The following is a 21,837-nucleotide window of genomic DNA, read 5'->3' on the forward strand; positions in this document are numbered from 1 at the left end:
CCTAAAAAATCTCAACTACTGCCCTTAAAAAGTACAAAAAATGCCCTTGAAAGGGGCAAAAAATGTCCTTAAAAATGCAAAAATTGCGCAAAAAAAGCCTTAAATAAAGTAAAAATATTGAATTAAAAAATGTTTTGCTCTTTAAAGTTATTATGAGTCATTTAAAAAATATAAAACAATGCAATACTTGTTCTACGCTCATTAAAGTTTGAAAAATATGTTTTATATCCTAAAATAACAAAAAAAGGAAAATATATTGACACCAAAATATTTTTATTTTGTATAGAAACTTTAATGGATATAACAACTTCCATCTCATAATATTACTAAATATCAGAATTACATTGGATTATTAAATGTTTTTCGATAATTTGAAATGTAAACGAGCGTCTCTTGTCTGAAAGTAAATTTTCATTCCTGCAGAAGCTTCTTTCAACGTCTACTGATGTTATAGGCGTGTACTTGAAAAAGACGGTCTCACTTACTGACAATTCTTCTTCAATTTGAAAAGATTTTGCTTCACCTGTTAATATCCTATAGATTTTCTTCATTGTTTGGAAGCCAGTGTAATAATGAAAATTGATAAAAAATAATAAAAATTGGAAAAATTAACAAAAAACTTTAAAAAATGCATTAAAATGCAAAATACGCCCACAAATTTAAAGAAAAATGCCCTATAAATCTAAAAAAAAAATGCTCTAAAAGACAAAAAATGTCCAAAAATGCAAAAAATGCAAAAAAATGCAAATGTCATCAAAATCCGGGCCTTAATAATAACTTTTCAAATTATTTTTCAATATTCTTAACCTCCCTTTTGTCACAAAGTGCCACGCTTCACCATAGCCCTCTATTCCTCTCTAGTCACATGTCACACTATTTTATACAAACATATGCTAGCCGGTCAACAAGGCAATACATTTTATAAATCATATTTCAAATTTTATTTTTAAGCTTTAACTCCATTTTTAATGACATTTGTGGTCATAATAATTATAATGATCAGATGTGTACAGCCCTAAAAATAAATAAACGGACCACCCTGAATAACTTTTGATCTAACGATCGGATCTTCACGTTCTAGGAATCTAATTGTTCAAGGAGCTATCTCAAATATGCGAGTAGCTCTCAAATATGCTAATTAATTAGTGCAAATGTTATTTTAAGTTACGATATCAGACACAAAAATGATATTTCTATGAATAAACAAATTTTTTTTTGTATGATAGATGCGGATTTCTGACCCTCCAAATATAGAGCATAGCCTCAACCTGGGAAATATAGTCCCCATAGTTAAGTCAAGAGAGTATTCCAAAGTTTAGACCTGTTAATGTTAATTTACTTTTTGCGTATTTCGCTATATCTCGAGAATTTTAAAGCGAATTGAAAATTTTTTACACACAATTATAAAATTTGTTTATCCAAAGAGAATTCCAAGCAAAAATGTAATAACTTGTAGCAAATATTAGAATTATTATTATTTTATTCAATAATGGTCGTAAAAAGTTGAATGGGAAGGTTTACATTGTATTACATTAATTTAGAATGCAATTTTACAAGGCAAAATACACAATTTAAGCTCAATCGTTGGAATAGTTCACGATAAATCTAATTTAAAAAAAGTTGTATATTGTTACTTCCAAAGCAGTTTATTTCAAATTTACTGTGATGCCATCGGAACTTTAATATTCTTACAACTTCTAAGGTAAATAAATTATTTCATCTCTTTCAGCATGTTTTAAAATAATATTGTAAAACGATAATACAAAAATACTTCGTTTGAAACAGCTGTAAAAGAGCTTCTCAGAGCTACGAATTTTAAGAAGTTATATATTAAGGGGTAAAAAAAAAAAAAGGATTTCATTAATACACATTAAAACAATGTCAAATAACAATACATCATAAGATTTCAAAGGAAACACCATAAATTCAGAGAAGCAGAGAGATAAGTGATAAGATGACCCGATAATACCTTTCATTTTCCTTCACCCACATGGAGACAACGTCCTTCAAATAACATGCCGACCTTGAAACTGAATACAAACGAGTGTTTTTTACGTACACAGGTTTATTGCTGGAAATTAGTTATTTATTCATCGTTTAACTGACCGTGGCCGTCAAACAAGGATGACTATTTGTTGAAGTCTTTTCAAGCTAGAAATCCGGGTAATTCACTTCATTTTGAGGATGGGGGGGGGGAGAGGAAGTAAAATACAAGATGTGATGAAACGTACTTTTCTCTTTATTTAAACTCTGGAAATTAATTTTACGTTTTGACCTTCGTATATTTGTTGATGAGTCATAGATATTACGGGAAACCTCAGCGTAATTGACGAATCCGTTTCGAACAAATATTTTCTAGGGATAAACATTTTTTTTTTAGTTTTGTTGAGTCACAATGTCAAGGATAATACAAGCTAGCTTAGTATTATTCATTATGAGTAAAAATAAATTATTGTTTTCTTTCAGGGTGTTTCTCATAGGCCCTTTAATTTTCCCACTAGGCACCTAGGTTTTATTATTTATATTCTATTATCTTTGATTGTGTTACAACGTTTTTAATTTTTATATAGCCTAGGTGGTAGGGTACTGGGCTCATGTCCAAGAGGTCATGGGTTCGATCCCCGAAGACTCTCGGCCGAAGACTCCCCGTGTAGTAAACGGTGACTGATCCACGTTAATTCTGTCGAGTCTTAAAGTCCTCCATGTTCCCATAACAAATCATACCTCTGGGGGTATTGATCCAGGAGTTACCTTGTCTTCTGGATTGGTTCAAAATTACAAGGCTATGGAGTTGAACATTATTAGTCTTAAGCCCAAAAAACTGGGTCGGCTGCTCAACGACGGTTATAAAATAAAAATTAATGTTGTGTAAGATGTACCTTAAACTTCGAGCAGTATAGCCGCATTCGGCTCTGCTGTAGTGTTTACTTGTCTGTTGGAACAAATGTACTTTTGAAAAAAAAATTTTTTTTTCTGTATAGCGAATAACACGAAAAATAGAAAATTCATAATTAATTTATAAAATTCATTTTTTTAATTGATTGTTTGTAAGCTTTAACAAAGAAGTTATTAATAATTGTTGAAAATAAATTGCAAAGATTTTTGTTGTTATTAATAGCTGATGAACACATATAAAATATTAAATGCATAAATTTAACTGAGCATCAACAGTCTAAGAGAGAGATACAGTAAACAGTTTCATTGTAGCTTATCTCCTCAACATCAGGACATGCGCGTTAATTCTCCCAATTAATCGGTGCCATATCACTGGATGGCACTTCCCGAGAAAATACCCTGTTATCTCAATTATCTAACTAGAATCATCTTCTCAAGTTGATACTTACGATCTACAGAATAAAAAAAAAATGATTGAATAAAAACAGAGAAAAATCAGGGAGGAGTTAACACACATCCTAATCGTCTCCATTTTAGCTACTTCAGTTTCTGAAAGAGAAAAAAAAAAAAAAATCATGCGACCCGAAATGGTCAGAGAAAATTGAGACCATCTTCATTTGATGTTTTCAGGATTAAGGCAGGGGCGTATCCCCCGCATCCCCTTCACTCCATCTCTGGCATTTTGCCAAGTGGGCTTCAAGGAGATGAATCGTTTAGAATTGTTATTAGGTTCTTTTATTCCTGAGGGATGCTGAAAATATTTTATCGCGCCAGGCTCCAGAATCGTGTTAACTGTTATTTTTCTCGCCAATTTTGCACGTGTCAAACAGCAATTACGATATTTTTGGTCGGAATTGCCTTCCTTTTTTTCTCCACTTGCGTTTTTATATTTTAGTTTGGAAACTGAAAATGAATGTAGTACTTGGAAATGGGTTTTTAGGGAGTGTTAAGTTACTGTGTTGAATGCATGTCACTGTATTTTTCATTGTAGCCTAATATTTATTGGCTTAAAATTTAAACTATTTTGATATGTTTTTTTTCTCACGACTTTCTTAAGAATTACAGTAGTAAAGCATTAGTAGTAAAGCATTAATAGTAGTAAAGCATTTTTTTTTGTTGGAAGAAACCACAAAAAAGTAAACTTATTTATAAATTTCCGTAGCTATGTATAGAGAACAGAATTTTAAACGAATGCTACTTAAATATGTACTAATTTAATTCGGTACAGATCATGAAAATTTATTTGTCTTATCACTTCCTTCTCATTTGACAGAAAAATCACATGGTATGATTGATTATCCATAAACAAAGAAAGTATAAACAGACTGTCATCAGCATAAATAAAATTGCAGTTATTACGGTATTTACCGGCAAATTATTTAATAATCCCGTATTTGACGATACTTATCAGCAATATTTTTTATCAACTCTTCTAAGTATTATTCTCTGTTATTACTATGTTTTTGAATTTGATTATTATTAAAGTCTTAAAACTAAAAGTGAACGCATGACACAATACTCTGATGCAAAATTTTATTACAAAGGTACTCTGTTACCATTTAACAATTAATGAACTGCAAAATAAATTATAAAATTTATACTATACTATGTTCAATCAACGTATGCTATTAAGATAATGGATGCAAAACAGCAATTTAAAATTCTAAAACAATGTTTAGAATTAATTTTTTATTGCTGCTAAAGGATCTCTTTGGTGAACAATATTTAGCACGTTTTTACACTAACCGAAAATTGAAAAAGAGAGTTGCAAAATAAAGCTTGACAAAAATGATTAGGTTTATTAATCCCTTTAGAATATGCATTGAATTTGTGGAACCAAATCTGTGTTAATAAAAAGGAAAATTTTGCAATTAAATAATCTTTAATTTTGAAGTAAATATCTGATTGTCGTCCAAAAAGAGAAAAAAGATTGTGAAGCAATCGTGAGGGTAGGGGAGCGAAGGGGTCGGGATCTTTAGCTTTAAACGCAGTTCTAATGTAACTTTTAATTATATTAATAAAAAGTGAATTTTTTTCATGTTAGTACGTGTTTGTCATTGTTAACAATCATAAAACTCTTCAAATTAATTCAGTTTATGACGTCAGACACTTAGCTATAACATATAAATTCTGACTCACTTTTGATGACATGAACCTCGTTCAAGTTCATTGAATTGTAATCCAGGTTTGTTAAAGTTACCCACTATTGCATAAATACGCATAATAAATAATAAGTGGGTAGTGTTAACTATGTAAATGTTACCCACTAATACCATAATGCACATAATAATAATAAGTGGGTAATGTTACCTTGGTTAACGTTACCCACTAGTACTAAAATATACTTAATAATAATAGATGGGCAATGTTACTTTTGTTTAACGTTAACCACTAATACTATAATACACAAAAAACAGTGGGTAATGTTACCAGGTAAACGTTACCCTCTAGATTTTTTTTTTCTTGAGAAAAAGTCCGAAATTATTTTGCATGCATGCAGAGTATTCCGTAATCACCTCTTTCAATAAATATGTTTTTGGAAACCTTGTCAGAAATGTAAATATAAAAGTATGCGCACATCTCACAGAAATATTTAATCGCGGAAAAAACAAAAACTCTCGGAACAAAAAAAAAAAAAATTTAATAAATAAGCACTCAATTGCCAGCGAGAACAGATATGATTTAAAAGATGATTGAGCCACCCCCTAGTTTCATTAGAAAGAACTTGTTTTATCGAACTCGTTTTGATGTTTTTCCTTCTGCCTTCTTCACTAGTTCTTCTGATGTCGTTAGTGTATCCTTACTTAATTCGATCTTAATGCGTTTTTTTTTTTTTACTTCAAGTTTGACAAAGACTCTAAAGATATGTATATTAAGGGCGGCGACTATGAAACGTCTGTACCTATCACATAAAATACAAAATTTACTATTTTAACTCTAGTTTTAAAGAACTTAGATTTTTTTTTCTTTTTTCGTAAATTACTCCTTAAATTTTTTAAAAATCATTTTATTACTTTTAAAATTTTAAAAGTTATTTTTCACAATTAGTTTCAATTTCGATATTGAAATTTTTTTTGGATTTTTTTTGTCGCACAGTAAATAGGAAACAAAGAGTTAGTTTTGATTATCATCAAAGAATAATTTTTTTTAACACTTATTACTCCCAACAAAAAATGGTTTCACATATTTACTCAAGCATTATAAAAATAAATTCAAAGTAGAAATATCATTTATCAGGATCGCTTGAAGTTGTGCGCTGACGATGTTTATGAAAGAGATATTTTCTATCTGATGATTCACACGAATAACAAATACGCTACAACAATAACGACATAAGCTCCTTAGGAGAGAAGGGTGTCAGTAAGAGACGAGTGAATTTAAATAGATCTTGTGATTTTTCTTTGTTTCGTCAGTAACTCAGGTGTTATCGTAGTGATAAAACTTGGCGGATAAAACTGTGGTTCTTTTTCCATTAAATTTTAACTCTATTTCACAACGAAGTCATACTTTGATTTAGCTTGTCTGGATAATGCTCGAGTTGAATTATGGATTTTCAGAAAGAAAATCTGAGTATTTTTGCTTCGGATTTCGCTCTTTTAGAAAGGTAACCTTAATGATTTCATTGTTTGTATATATATATATTTTTTTGTTGGTATTTTATGCTATTTTAGGTTTTCAAGGTATTTGGCATGCGAGCTATATTATAACTGCAGTGGATAGCATCAATTTATCTTTAGTTTGAAAACGAATTATTTTCAAAGCTCGAGATTTAAGAGTTAATATACATAGCATCAATTTATCTTTATTTTGAGCAAGATTTAATTTATTTTCTATTTATTTTTGCCTCGGATTTTTCGCTCTTTTAGAAAGGTAACCTTAATGATTTCATTGTTTGCATATTTTTTCTTGTTGGTATTTTGTTATTTTAGGTTATTGAGGTATTAAACTATTTTAGGAATTTGGCATACGAGCTATATTATAACTGCACTGAATAGTATCAATTTATCTTTAGCTGGAAAACGAATTATTATCAAATCGCGAGATTTAAGAGTTATTGTACATAGCATCAATTTATCTTATTATCATCTTATTAATCTTATTAATCATATTATCTTATTAATCATATTATCATTTATCAATTTATCTGTTTTGAAAAAGATTTAATTTATTTTCAATGCGATAGATTCAAGGGATATTATCTTTGATTTGAAAATGATTCAATTTATTTTCAAAGCGAGAGATTTGAGAGTATATAGTATCAAATCATCTTTGTTTTCAAAATGATTTATTTTCAATATGAAAAATTTAAGAGAAAATATTACATAGTATCAATTTGCCTTTATTGTGTACACTATTTAATTTAATTTTAAAAGGAGAAATTTTAGAGCTGAAGTACATAGTATCAATCTTTAAAACCACTTAAAAAATAATATATCTGAAGTATAAACGTATTTTAATTGCTAGCAATATTGAAGAAGTAAGTTGAATAGCTAGTGCTGCACACTTTATTTAAAAATTTTTATTAGAAACTTAAATATAAACTAAATTACTCGACTTTATTCTTTTTTGTATTGCATATGAAGAGTTTAGGGCTATATAATATTTAGTAAGGTTCTAATATTGTTCAAAAGAACGAATTTGGTATATAAATCACGTGATTTCCATGTAGCCAACAAGATTTCTCTCTCTATTTCGCTGTGATCTAGTGGAAATTTCAGAAACTTATAAAGTACGCGTCTGGAAATAATACTAAGAAAAGTTTGATGCATAAATACACATTTGAAGAAATTGTGGTTTATCACTATTTTTCTCTAAACTCTTTATATCTTGATAATCATTTGAAAAAAATTAATCGTCTGTCAGTAATTATCTTTTTCCATTTTCTAAATTTATGATTTCTTTTTTTGATCAAGATTTCTTGTATTATAGTTTTTATATTAAGAAAAATTATCACTTTTACTTTTTATAAATATATTACATAAGTGTTTTTTTTTTAAATTCTTTCTCTAAAATTCTTCAAAATAATTTATCAAAAAAAAAAAAAAAAAAAAAAAAAAAATTCCACTTGATTTATGATATCTTTCCCAATACAATTGAAGAATTTTATCTTTTGTAAGAGCTGATGACGGATTGTCTCACTTATCAATGATTGATATTGGATTATCTGCTACGCATTACTATTTGTTCATTTAAATCTTAAATATGAATTCCTTCCGCAAAATTCCTATTCAATAGTTAAAAAATATTTTTTCTTTTGGGAATGCGGAAGTATTCAAAATTCAATTAGTTTTTATTTTAATTATAGTATTTACGTTGCTACAAAAATATTTTTTAATTGATATAGTTCTAAAATATATAATAATTTAATTTAAATTTCAATTGTAACTGGTGGTGATGTTACAAATTAAGATTCTGACTAACTTTTCTTTAATTCATTGAATCACATGAAACTGAGCAAATATTACAGTCACAAAGAAATACACAGATAATAGTAATTAAAATGAAATGAGAAATATACTGCTCTTAGAGACATGCAAATCAACAGTTCAGCGGCTGGAGATGGACTAATTATATTGTCACCAGATGGCGTTCAACAAATAGTGTAGTTCAGAGTGGTTGCCGTAACACTCTGTACTGTAAATAGATCCTACGTTATACAATGGTATTTACTTAGTAACAAGAATTATAATTTTATTATTTTTCCCTGTAAATTTGATGCTAATGAACTGCTCATAGATTTACTTTCTGTTTGACTTATATTGATAATAAATAAAAATTTATTTTTCAAAACTGAGAAATGCATGCAACTGCCTTTTTAATATTTTGCACATTAAAACTATTAAGAACCTATATTTATTCATATTTTCTTTTTATTTGTGATTATGGTAAATAAAAAAATTGAATTGGTTTTAATTCGAGTTGTAAAAAATGTAATTGATTGTTTTAATTAAGATAACATGCATTTGCAATCGAGATTAAAATTGTAATTAAGATTAGTTGTAAGCATAGCTATTTGTAATCATAGAAGATTATTGTGTGTAATTGTAGAGCATTTTTACTTACTAGTGGGCTGGGCCCCCTGCTCGCTAACGCTCGCCAACCCCGGAAAATTGCTACGCAATCTTATATGGTTTACTTCGCAAACCAAGCTCGCTTCGCTCGCTACTAACTTAGGTACATTGCAAATGCACAAAATTCTAAGAATTCAAAACAATCATTGAAATCCATATAAAAACTTTTTTTTAAAAAAAAAAAATACATCTTTTTAGTAAATACTAAGTCATTAAAATAAATTTGAATTCAAATAAATGACACGTAATTCGTTAAACCTATTAGAAATGTGCTATAGTATAATTCGTGATATAAATCAAAAATCGTCAAATAAATTCGTAATATATAAATTCGTGAAAAAAAGCACTTACAAAATACTAAAATAGAGTTCTATCGACAAAGACTACTCACTTCTGCCTAGCTTAATAGTATGAGATTGCCGCAGCTGATGCTGTCTGGTTATTTCAGTTTCCGTTTTTAAAAGCGCTATATGTTGAGCCACCTCAACTAGATTTGGCATGTGACATTTTTAGCGGCAATCATGAGTCGATTCACCGTGTAAGAGAAATAGTAACGTAAACAAAACAAAGCAAACGTTGCCACCGGCGGAAAAGAAATACAGCCAAAATTTGGGAGCCACGTAAGAGAATTATCTATATTAGATAATCATGGATCATTATTGATTGTAACTATAACTCATTATTAGTAGAGATTACAATTTTAATTGCTAATTACATTGGGGAACAAAGTTTCAAAAAGTAATTGTTATAAGTCTTATATTTTTGATTCAAGTTAGAAATTTGGATTTGAACTTAAACAGAAATAATATACGTCTTGCTTCTGAAATGTTTATAAATCAATTTATTTGGAACATTTCGGTTAATACTTTAAACGATCATTTAGACCTCAATAAGACTTTTTTAATAGACTCAAAAACCGCAATTTAAAATCGATTTCACTGATGCAATAACCATTACTGGAATTTTCCTTTTTATTTAATGCCTGAACTCTAGAAGATTTTGATGTTATGGTTTCAGTTAAGGCTGAGATGATTAAAGTTAAGCATTTCATTTTCAGTATTACTGCTTCGAACTTAATGACTTAGCAGAAATAAAACACTTTTCAAACACTGCTTTATTTTTTTCTTCTTTTTATTGATATGGGGGATAGATTTTTTAGATAGCCAGTTACAGCATGTTCTTTATTTCTTTTCGTCTAAATTGCTCGTTTCTTTACAAGCCGTTTTCAAGGAAAATTAATAAAATTGAACTTAAATTCTGTTTATTAAAATATACAGGCATTAAAAAATTTGCTTATCATTTTATTTCTAAAAAAACGCATGTTGGCTCTTTATTTGTATTAACAATAATAAATCAATAAACATTTATTGACTATTTTTTAAGTTAATTCAATAAACAAACAGTTTCTGTTAATACACATACCCAAGATGCTTTTTTCTGTAAATTTTTTATAATCCTGATATCGTTGCCTACAGTATCAGAAAACTAAGTAATGTTTAATATCTGAAAATAAGTAATATTTAATATCAGAAAAATTAGTAATATTTAATATTAGGAATGCTTAGTATTGGAAAGAATAAGTAATGTCACGAAAAAATATGTAATGTTTAATATCAGTAAAATCGGTAATGTTTAATGTCAGAAAAAATAAGTAATGTTTAATATGAGGAAAATTAAGTAATGTTAAATATTATGAATGCTTAATATCGTAAGGAATAAGTAATGTTTAATATCACAAAAATATGTAATGTTTAATATCAGAAAAATCAGTAGTGTTTAGTGTCAGAAAAAATAAGTAATGTTCAATATCAGAAAAATACTTAATATTTAATGTCAGAAAAATCAGTAATGTAAAATATTAGGAATGCTTAATATCAGAAATAATAAGTAATGTTTAATATCAGAAAAAGATAATTAATATTTAATGTCAGGAAAAAATTAGCAAGTTTAAAATTAGAAAAAAAATAAGCATTATTTAATATCAGAAGAATCAGTAATATTTAATATTAGGAATGTTTAATATAAGAAGAAATATCTAATGTTTAATATCAGAAAAAATAAGTGATGTTTAATATCAGAAAGACTAAGTAGTGTTTAATGTCAGAAGAATAAGTAATGTTTAATATTAGAAAAATAAGTAAGTATCAACATAACATCGTCTTACAATGTAAATATAGGGTTAAGAACCACATGTTTCATGCTTTCTTCAACAAGTCCTCCCCATCAAAAGAAATTTCCATCGTCATTGGGAAACATATTTTCTTTCTCACAATGAATCACGCGGTTGTGGTTAATGAAGGTGCTTTTCTGTCGAAGAATAACATCGTTATTCCCTACAAACATAGAAGCACTTTGTTTGGGTTGTTTGTTTTGTTATTGGAGTTGTACTCGGTAAGCACATCGAATTTACTGTTTTTTGTTGATAATTTAGTCACAATTTTAATGGAGGAATACATATAATTATGTTTTTGTTTCACTAGTATATACACGGAGCTATGACACCAATACTAATTATAAATTTAATATTTAACTGTAAAGTTTAGCGTAATATTTCTTAAGCTTCTAAATTTGTTATTTTAATAGATAAAAATATATTTAATTTATAGTTTTTCTGCAATCCATTGTCAAATCATCAGCCAAATAATTGAGTAAATACATAAAATAATTTTTCAGATTATCGGTATTCCTTTATATACACTGGTTATCATAAATTAAGGAAAAATCACAAAAATAGCGATAACTCTTTCAAAAGTAAGCCAAACCGTGCAAAATTTGCATATGTTGTCCACTAAGAGTAGCTGAGTAAAATTGCAATATGCAAATTAGTGGCGCTGCACTCGGCTTACGTCATCTGCCTGGAGCATAAAAGTCCAAGTTTGAGAGAAAGCACACAAATTTTACTGTGATTGCGACATTGAAAATCTGAGATAGCCAATTCGTAATAATGACCTCTAGGCATCATTTGCCTGAAGAACTACGATGGAGAGCCATCGGGAGACTAGAGGCAGGGCAGAGTCAATCAGAAGTGGCCAGATGGCTAAATGTGAGTCCATCTGTGGTTCATAGACTTTGGAGGCAATTTCAAACCACAGATTCGGCATCTAGGAGGTTCAGTCAAGGACGGCCAACTGTTACGACCAGTGCCGATGACCGATATTTGACATTAAGTGCACGCAGGAATAGAACCGCTACTCCGACACATCTTAGATCCTCTCTTGCTGCAGCCACCGGAAGGTTGGTGTCAACGTCAACTGTGCGCAGAAGGCTCCACGAAGGTGGTCTGTATGCGAGACGACCAGCCATTTGCGTGCCGCTCACATCACGCCATAGGAGAGACCGTTTGCAGTGGGCCCGACAACATGTCCACTGGACGTCAGATCAATGGAGGCCTGTTCTCTTTACGGATGAGTCCAGGTTTAGTCTAGAAAGTGACAGTAGACGTTATTTGATATGGAGAGAACCTGGGACCCGTTATCATCCATCAAACATCCGTGAAAGAGATGCATACGGAAGAGGCAGTGTCTGTGTTTGGGGAGGCATATCCTTAGGAGGGCGCACATACCTCCATGTCTTTCCAAGGGGAACCGTGAATGCTCAGGTTTATCGAGACAACATCCTTGATGCTTATGTGCGCCCATATGCCGGGGCAATTGGTGATTGCTTCCTGTTACAGGACGATAATGCAAGACCACACAGAGCTCGCATTGTTGATGATTATCTTCAACAGGAAACAATTACTCGCATGGAGTGGCCAGCTCGATCCCCGGACTTGAATCCTATCGAGCACGTTTGGGATGCTCTAGGGAGGCGTGTATCTGCCATCAATCCGCCCCCTCAGACCCTTGCCACGCTTGCAACTGCTTTACAAGAGCAATGGCTCTCACTTCCTATTGAACTGATAGACCGCATAATTGAAAGCATCACACATCGCTGTTTGTGCTGTATTGCTTCTAGAGGCAATCATATTCCATATTAAAGGTACTTTTTCTATTGCAAACCGATACTTCCAATTTGTTTATTTTATACATGTGCTAATTTCTATACTACTATTAATGTCTGATAATTTCTTTTTATGTTGTTTAATACCTTACTATGTGTTGTATATTGTGGGTAAGTTTCATAAAATTCCATGTGTAATTTCTTGAGTTATCGCGATTTTTGTGAATTTTCCTTAATTTATGATAACCAGTGTATATTTTTTTTCTTTCTGACGCTCTTATTATAAATATATTTTGATACTTTTAATTGTAAAAACAATATAATAGTTACTAAAATCAGTTAAATTATTGGAATCATATTTGTGCAAAAACATAAAATAAAAAAAAAATTGTTTAATGAGTTAAAATTTTTTCCCTTCATTTATATTCAAAAATTTATCAATAATTGATTTTGTAAATTAAGGGAATTTCAATGATAAATAACTGCTTCGCTTAGATCTAAATGATTGCAAATAAGTGCAAATTCGAAAAAATTATCGTTTGGAAGTGATCCGTGTTTGGAAGATTTTACCTTTAACTCAGAAAAAGACTCCGGTGTTTCATGCTGTATTTCATAACTATAAATTATTAAAACACTAAATATAAACTTTTTTATTTACTTTGACTCAAATTATTACAAAATAATGTAAAAAGTATGAAAAATATGTCGGATAAAGATTCTGCGGTAAAGGGTTTGCAAAACATTAAAGTGCAAAATTTCTTTTATATATGCAAATATTATTCAGTTTTGCAGCATTTTTAAATTATCCAGACATTTATATTTCTTTCTAATAGCCTAAATGATATTTATTTTCCAAATTTTCTTTTAAAATCGTCCTTTAAAAGTTTATTGCGTCAGGCTGATCGTTATTTAGTTATTAAATTAATATTACTAATCCTATTAAATTGCTTACGTTTTACATAATCTTATTTAAAAGCTTGAAAGATTATAAAAGTCTTTCAAAGGATTAATCTCTCCTTCATCGCTTATATTTAGGACAATTAGTATTGTTACAAAAGGAGATCTTAACAAATGATGCGCGTTTCGAAGCGAGAATTAATCCTAGAAAATACACTTTAATTACATTGTTAATCTGATTAAATTAACTTGTTTGGAAAATGCTTAGGATTTTAATTCTTACAAAGGAAAGCATTATATCTTTGTTGATGTTTTACTAAAATACATTATAATGAGGTTCTTGTTTTTTTCTTAAATAAAGTTTCCTGTAACTGTTATTTTAATTTCTCTGCAATTTTAAATTTCTGGAACCCAGATTTGCTGTACGTTTGTCAAACAAACAAACAAATCTCAATTTTTTTCTCACTTTCTCAGAAAAATTAAATGGCAAATTTGTACGATAAACATGGTACAAATTTGTTACAATCTTAGTAAGGTGTTGATTTAAAACATGTTTCCGTTTCAGTTGAACCACTGAACTTAAGTATGGGATAGAAGGACGATTATGTGTTTCTGAGAAACTTGATTTATACGTTGAATCATAATACCGTACCGTGAATCATAATAAGGTACAAATTCGCGTTTTGAAACATATTTCCATATTGGAAATATGAGTGAAAGTTGATTTTTTTTAAGACATTATGAGGTGATTATATGAAATCTAGAATTTTCGCGTTAAAGACTCTGCATGCATGAAAATTGACCAAAGCTTAGAAAATTTCGTTTCATTATGAGAGAAAAATTAATGGTTAATGGGCTTGTTTTGCATTTTCTTTAGCCTGCGTTTGGCATGTTTCTTCAACAATATATATTTATCTGTCTGTTACAGCCGTTCTAGATCATAAAAAAGATGTAGCTCAAAAATTAGAAAATTTCGTTTTATTAGGAGAAAAAAATTATTTTAATAGTTAATGGGTTTGTTTTGCATTTTCTTTAGCCTGTTTTTGGCATATTTCTTCAACAATATAGATTTATCTTTCTGTTACAGCCGTTTTAGATCATAAAAAAGATGTAGTTCAAAAATTAGAAAATTTCGTTTTATTAGAAGAAAAAAATTATTTTAATAGTTAATGGGTTTATTTTGCATTTTCTTTAGCCTGCGTTTGGCATGTTTCTTCAACAATATATATTTATCTTTCTGTTACAGCCGTTCTAGATCATAAAAAAGATGTAGTTCAAAAATTAGGAAATTTCGTTTTATTAGGAGAAAAAATTATTTTAATGGCTAATGGGCTTGTTTTGCAATTTCTTTAGCCTGCTTTTGGCATATTTTTTCAACAATATATATTTATTTTTCTGTTACAGCCGTTTTAGATCATAAAAAAGATGTAGTTCAAAAATAATTCCTAAAACAGAAAAACAAGGCGAAGTTTTCTACCATAACCAACCACAGCTGATAGATTTATCAAAGTACTCCGGAATGGTTTTCCAGAACAGAACAAAAAAACGAAAAAAATTATTCCGAACCCGCAGAAATGTTCGATTTCATTGCGAAAGGATGTTCGGAAAGCGCATAATCTTCTTTATCTCTCCCATTGAACTAAAACGCAGTTTTTCCGGCAAAACTTTCCAGAATTCTAGATGATGGGGCATTTTATGCCGGACTTCTCCTATCCCCCTTCGAATAGCTTACCGGATCCGGATGCTGGGTATGGAAGGACGAGGGGTTGGACCAGGTGATGGGCGAGTGTTCTCTGAAGAAAGAGCGAGCTGGCTATCGATTTTGGGATTCGCTCCGGCTGCCGGATGGTCTCCCGGACGACCCGAGAAATCGATGCCGGAGCTCGGGGATGATTGCCAAGAACTTCTTCATCATGGATCTTCTTTTTGCCTTTTTTTACAGTTTCGTTCCTCTCCTGCGTATTTGTTGATATTGTTTTTTTCTTCTTCTGTAAAATAGTGAGCCGTATTGCCATTTTTCTTTCCGTGTCAGGCCTTCTGAAATATCTTTTTTTAGTGTTCTTGAAAGCATCTTAATACACGCATTTCGTGCTGGGGGAGAGAAATTGCTGAGTTGGAATGTTCTTGGCGAAGTATTAAAAAGAGCTTTTGCTTGAAACTTGGAAAGTGCTCTTCATTAGTTTCACGAATCCTTAATTTAAACCTTTTAAGCTGCCGTGAAAAGAATTACCATTTCTAATGGTGGCCATCAAATGATGATTTTTGAGAAAGAGCATTTTCTTTATTTGTACGGTGGGGGAAAATCGAATTCCTTATTTTACATAATTATAGTCGTAAAAAGCTGAATAACTGAAAATAAAAAACTGTCTAATGCAAAGTCAGTTTTTTTTAAAAATTTCTTTTAGTAGAATCTAGAATAACTCTTTAGTGATAAATATCACGTTGGGGGAGAATTGTCTAGTGTGAACAATGGAGATGGATTTTAAAATAATATAATTAATAGCACCAGCGAATTTTTAAAATTAATAGACTAAAATAACCAGTTATATGAAGGAAAAATAAGGGTTTTTACTTAAAAAACCTAAATGTCCATTAAATTCGTTGTGTTTTTTTTAATATTTTCAACTCTAAATGTTTATAAAATAACCATATTTAATCTCTAAACATTGCACTTATTTCATGGATAAATTGTTTTCAATTGATTAAAAGGAACATGTGGGACAATGGAATATATAGGAATGAAAATAAATACTAAAGCTGAAATGGGGCATATAGTGTAATAGATTATGTTGTTCAATGATCATTGCAGAAAAAACATAAAAGTGAATAAAAATTCTGGCTGTCTTGTATTAAACGCATACTTCTCGAAATGTTTCGTCGTTACGCCTGTTTTTATTTGTAAACAGGTTTATAAATACATATAGCTATACATATATACTATAGTTATAGTACTTTATTGGAAGAACATAAATATTTTGCATTTGAAATCATGAGTTATTCCACTTTTGGTTTTGATTGACCCGTTAAAGATAGTTACAATTCTTTGTTCACACGGAGAAAAAAATTCTGGAAAAATTCTGGTATTAAAAAAATCTAATTATAAGGTATTTAAACTGTTCATTTGATAATTTTTCCGTTCATATGGTAACGGTTTAGCGGAAATTCTGGTTTTCAAAATTATAGTTCTTATTAAGACACATTTAGTAAAAATACAAAACTGAAAAGTAAACTGAATCGAGTAAATGGTTTTTGTGCCATGTTCTTAGGTATCATGATAAAATTACCAAATTTTAGCACATTAACCGAATCTTATCACATATTATAAAACCATATTTTATGGTTAATTTAACCAAAATCATTACCAAAGTGCATCAGTAAAAACTACCGAGCTTTTTTGTGTTCCCATAGAATCAGAAACACGGTAGATTTTATTATATTCTGGTAGTTATAACCGTACTTTTTTTCTCCGTATAATTAGTGCAACAAAATCTGAAATAGTCATTATATTTGTATTTTTTCCACTAATGTAGAATTGTGGGATCTATTTTCCAGTGGCATTCTATTTGTTCGTTTGTTTTAGAATATGATATTGCGGATACATTGTTTTTTGTAGCGATATAAAAAAAACCGTCAATTTGAAGTGATAAGTTAAAAGTTACCGATTAGTACATATATTTTTAATTGACAATTTTTTCTCATTGACCAATAGTATTAATTTATATGAATCTCATTCATATGAATCTCACTGTATGAGTCATTCATATGAATCTCATTCGACTTAGAACTGTATACTCAGCATAATCACTACATTTATGCTCGTGAAATTTTCCACTTTTTTTAAGACACCACTTTAATGTTTACAGATACAAAAGAACTGAGTTTTGGACTCATATTTCTTTGCAAAATAACGAATCAAAAATGTATTAAATGATTGATGGTTATCTCCGATTTAGTACCACTAATAAATTTTTCTAAGCCAAATGGAAACTGTGATAACATATTCTTATTTGACTAATATAACTTATTTTTCTTTTATTTTGTTTTTTTAATTCGGAGCTTCAAAATAAATATTTGCAACCTGCAAGTGACGTAGTGTGGGTATCTTGATCCTGATTGGTTGTTGAAATGTGGCATTTGTTTACGTTAGCAACTGTTCTTTCCATTCTATTTCGAGTAAGCCAAACCCGTCAAGTATCGATTCCCTTAAGTGACTCCTTCTATATTGTTTCTCAAAGATTCTTTCACAAAGATTTCAATTCTTTCTCTATATTTCTTATTTAACACAAAGACAGGTACAAAGTCTTGTAGAACATAAACAATCTAATTGTGTAACGAAAGCTAAAATATATCACAGTTACAATAAAAGACATAAATGAATAATAAATCTAAGTTAAGTAGAAGACGTAGAAGAGAAAGAATTATATTTCAATATATTTGATGTGTGATACGGTACTGTATATAATTAACTTCACGTTAATTAACATTCTAACTTATGTGGAGAAACTTAGCTTAACTTTAACGCGTCATTTTGCTTATAAATGATCAGCTGAGGTCATAGATCACATGTGTGGGTATTTGTGATATTCCTTCTTGAAGTGCAAGTACCCAATTGGCTTTTTCGTAATTGTAATTTTGTTAGTTATCAAATTCTTACTTACAAAAAAAAATTAAAATTCCCTGAATAACTTTTGATCTAATGAGCGGATCTTCAGGTTCTAGGAATCAATCTTAATGGTTCGAGAGAGTGTCCTCAAATATACTTATTAATTACTGAAGACTATATTTTAAGTCATGATATCCAACATAAAAACGTACTTTCTACGAACAAATATGCTCTTTTTTGAAGTATTCGAATTCTTATCTCCCAAAATATAGTGGTAGCCGCAATCTGGGAAATAGTTTATTTTACTTTTTGCGTATTTAGCCTTATACTCGAGAACTTTTTAAATGAATTAAAAAAATTTTGCACACAATTTTTATAATTCATTTATCCAAAGTTAATTCCATGCACAAGAAATAACTTTTGTAAATATATTTTTTTATTATTATTTTATTTAGTAATGGTCGGCAAAATTTTAAACTTTAGGGTATAAAATTTTTTTACATCATTTTAAACATTGTAATTTTACATAGCAAAATTTGTACGAAATTGGTCTATCAGTTCCTGAGAAATCTGATTTTAATAATACGACTTTTTTAAAATTCGACAAACGTTTTTAAACTTGCATTCTTCAACAGAAAAATAGAGTAAAAATATCATTAAAAAAAATAGCTTATAAGGGCAAAACTAATTTTAGACTTAGTACCCGAATGAGGCAAAGATCAAGTATTTGTAAAAATGTTCCATTTATTTTATCCACACGTTTAACTTATGTTCGAACCCTAAAAATTGCAGGGCATTGCGTTTTATTGCAGTTTAAATTAGTTGAATTGCAGTTTTAGAAGAATAAGTATAAATTTTAGTTAAAGAATTAGTTGAAATTGCAGTTTTATTCAAATATATGGTAGCTAAAATTCTGTATGTTTAACAATGTTCTATTTATTTTAACCTCGTGTTTAATTTCTGTTCGAAAGCTGAAAATAGAAGTCGGATTGTGCGAGCTATCAGAAAAAGGAAATGGTACTTTTATTTGGTTAGCTAAGACAATCGAAAATCGTAACTATAGGACATAAATTTGGCTTCTATTCCATTTTCCCGCCAACTCTTTACAAAACCTAATTTCCCTTTTCTCATTACAAATAATTGAACTTTTTGCTAGAGGAGCTTCTGATAACGAATCCATTTCCTCTTCCAATCTTTGGCTCTCTTGTAAATAACAGAAATGGCAGTCTTTGGAGACTTGGCGCCAGAAATGAGCAAAATTTTGTTTACGTCGTTGAAATACGTGATCTGTTTCTTAGTAATACCCAAATGCAGTTATTTATTTATAGCAACATGTAATGCTTTGTTCGCACCTTTTAGGTTAATTTTTTTATATATATTTTTTATAAAGTTGTAATAACTCTGAGATTTTGTGTTACGATATTCAGCATTTGAAATCCGTTTAAAATTTTACGCTTTATCACAATTTTAGTTTTAGAACAAGAATATGCGCGACTTCACATATTTTTAGAATATGTATGTATGTGTAGAAATGTTTTAAATTCAAGAATAGATATAAACCATTTTTTGTCTGAGCATGAATATTGTTTGCTGCACCCTAATGTGGCCTAAATTAATTTAAGCTTTACCACTTTTTACCAACAAATTTCCAATAAGGTGAACCGGGTTCGAATCCTAGAGATGGCTGATTGATACGAAAATCCGTACCCGCCTTGCACCAATCACGGTGCTAACGCAAAATATCCTCAGTGGTAGACGGATCATGGATCAGAGTCCCCTTACCGTCAGGCTAACCGTGGGAGGTTTTCCTCCCCATGTGACACAAATGCTGGTTAGTTCCATCAAATAATCCTCCACGAAGGCAAATTTCTCCCAATAATTGATGCAAGAGTTCCCTTGTCTTCTGAATTGAGTTCAAAATTACGAGGCTATGGAGTTGAACATTGGTAGCCGTAAAGTCAAAATTCGGGTAGGCTGTCCAACGACGGTTATAAACTAAAATAAAATGTATGCTATTTTTAATGTTAGCGTCGCTTTAGATTAGCAAACATGGGCAATTCACAAAGCTGGGATTTATCCTTGATGACTTTACTATTCGACGGGTTTAGTTTAAGATTTGAAATTTAAATTTTAGTTTAAAATAATGCAAAAACTTTTGTAGCGTTCAACTGAAAATATTTCCAAATATTACTATTTTTAATTTAAAAAAAAACCAGTTCTTAAATAATTATTTTGATTAGAATTAGTTTTGGAAAAATTAGTTTCATCAATCATTGCATGCGAAATTTGTTTGGTACGCTTAAATTGTTCGAGATACGGAAAAATATGCAAAAAATAAAATCAGTAGAGTGATGAAACCAAACTTTCCATCTCTTTCTAACCTAACTATTGAGACCATTATTTCCAGACTGCTGCTATACCCCATATTTTGAGGGTCCCGAATCCAATTCTATCAGAAATTTTTTTCCCGAGAAAGCACATTTTTGTGTGTGATTTCTGTGCACAAATTAATTAGCATATTTAAAGCTTATCTCTTAGAATCATTAAGATTGGATCTTTTACACACAATTTGTGTATGATTTCTTAATTTGAAAAATAGTGTGTACAGATTAATTAACATGTTTAAAGTTTATCTCCTCTAATCATTAAGTTTGAATCCTTTATACATAATTCAATCATTAGATAAAAAGCTATAATTGCGCACTGTACACAGCCATAATTCAAACGACAATGTCAGTGAGTTAATCTGCTGTTTAAAATTAATGATCGTTTCGAAACGATTTAATTTATTTATATTTAACAAAAGTTTTCCTGCTTCAGGGCCTTGAATTAAAATAAATCTGAAGTCATTGAGTATTGGGAAATCACACATTTAAGGAGAAGAACTTTTTTACATGCGATAAAAGTAATACAGGCCTTATATTATGTTACCCAATTTAGCCGATTTATAAGCATTCATTTCTTTTATTTTGCTTCAATTTTTCCTCATTCATCTATAGAATTTTAACCTTTTAACTTCATAGAAAACAGAGGAATTAAATGCCTACCAAAAACAAGTGATGGTGATAGTTTTAAGCGCTGTTATTAAACTGAGTATATGGATAGTTTTACGAAATATCCTCTAATTTAGAGATTTGTTAATGACTTGTGAACTAATAAAATAAAACATTTCCCTTTTAGTGATCAAACAGTATTTATGATAAGCACACAATGCAAGTTTTGAAGAAATGATGAGTCATGCATTTTCAAAATATTAATAAAATGCAAGCTTTCTTGCACAAAACTCTATAGAACCATTCGCTCAAATTTGCTGCAGCTTCAACGTGAAGCTAATGCGAACCACTATAAGGTTTTTTTTTCACCTTAAATAAATAAGGTAAGGTTCAATTAGGGATTTTTAAATAAGGTTAACCATGTTTCAGCTTAGTTTCA

At 30.0% G+C, this 21,837-nt stretch overlaps 1 protein-coding gene across 15 annotated transcripts in view; it reads left to right on the forward strand.

The window, feature by feature from the left end:
• The window catches only part of LOC107451338 (uncharacterized), a 140,221-nt gene that overhangs the window by 56,792 nt on the left and 61,592 nt on the right, over positions 1–21,837 (forward strand). Inside the window, exon 1 of one of the 15 annotated variants that reach the window (XM_071180634.2) lies at positions 6,312–6,499. The exons of 11 other annotated variants lie outside the window; for them this stretch is intronic. In XM_071180634.2, coding sequence (XP_071036735.2) covers positions 6,425–6,499 — 75 coding nt within the window. In that variant the 5' untranslated portion in view covers positions 6,312–6,424. Of the gene's footprint in view, positions 1–6,311; positions 6,500–11,202; positions 11,358–21,837 lie in introns of those variants that run through there. 3 more of the 15 variants (XM_043051978.3, XM_087149924.1, XM_071180638.2) reach the window with 3 other exon arrangements.

The sequence above is a fragment of the Parasteatoda tepidariorum genome, chromosome 8, assembly GCF_982258835.1.
Source record: "Parasteatoda tepidariorum strain Cologne lab strain chromosome 8, Ptep-v5.0, whole genome shotgun sequence".
NCBI lineage: Eukaryota > Metazoa > Arthropoda > Arachnida > Araneae > Theridiidae > Parasteatoda > Parasteatoda tepidariorum.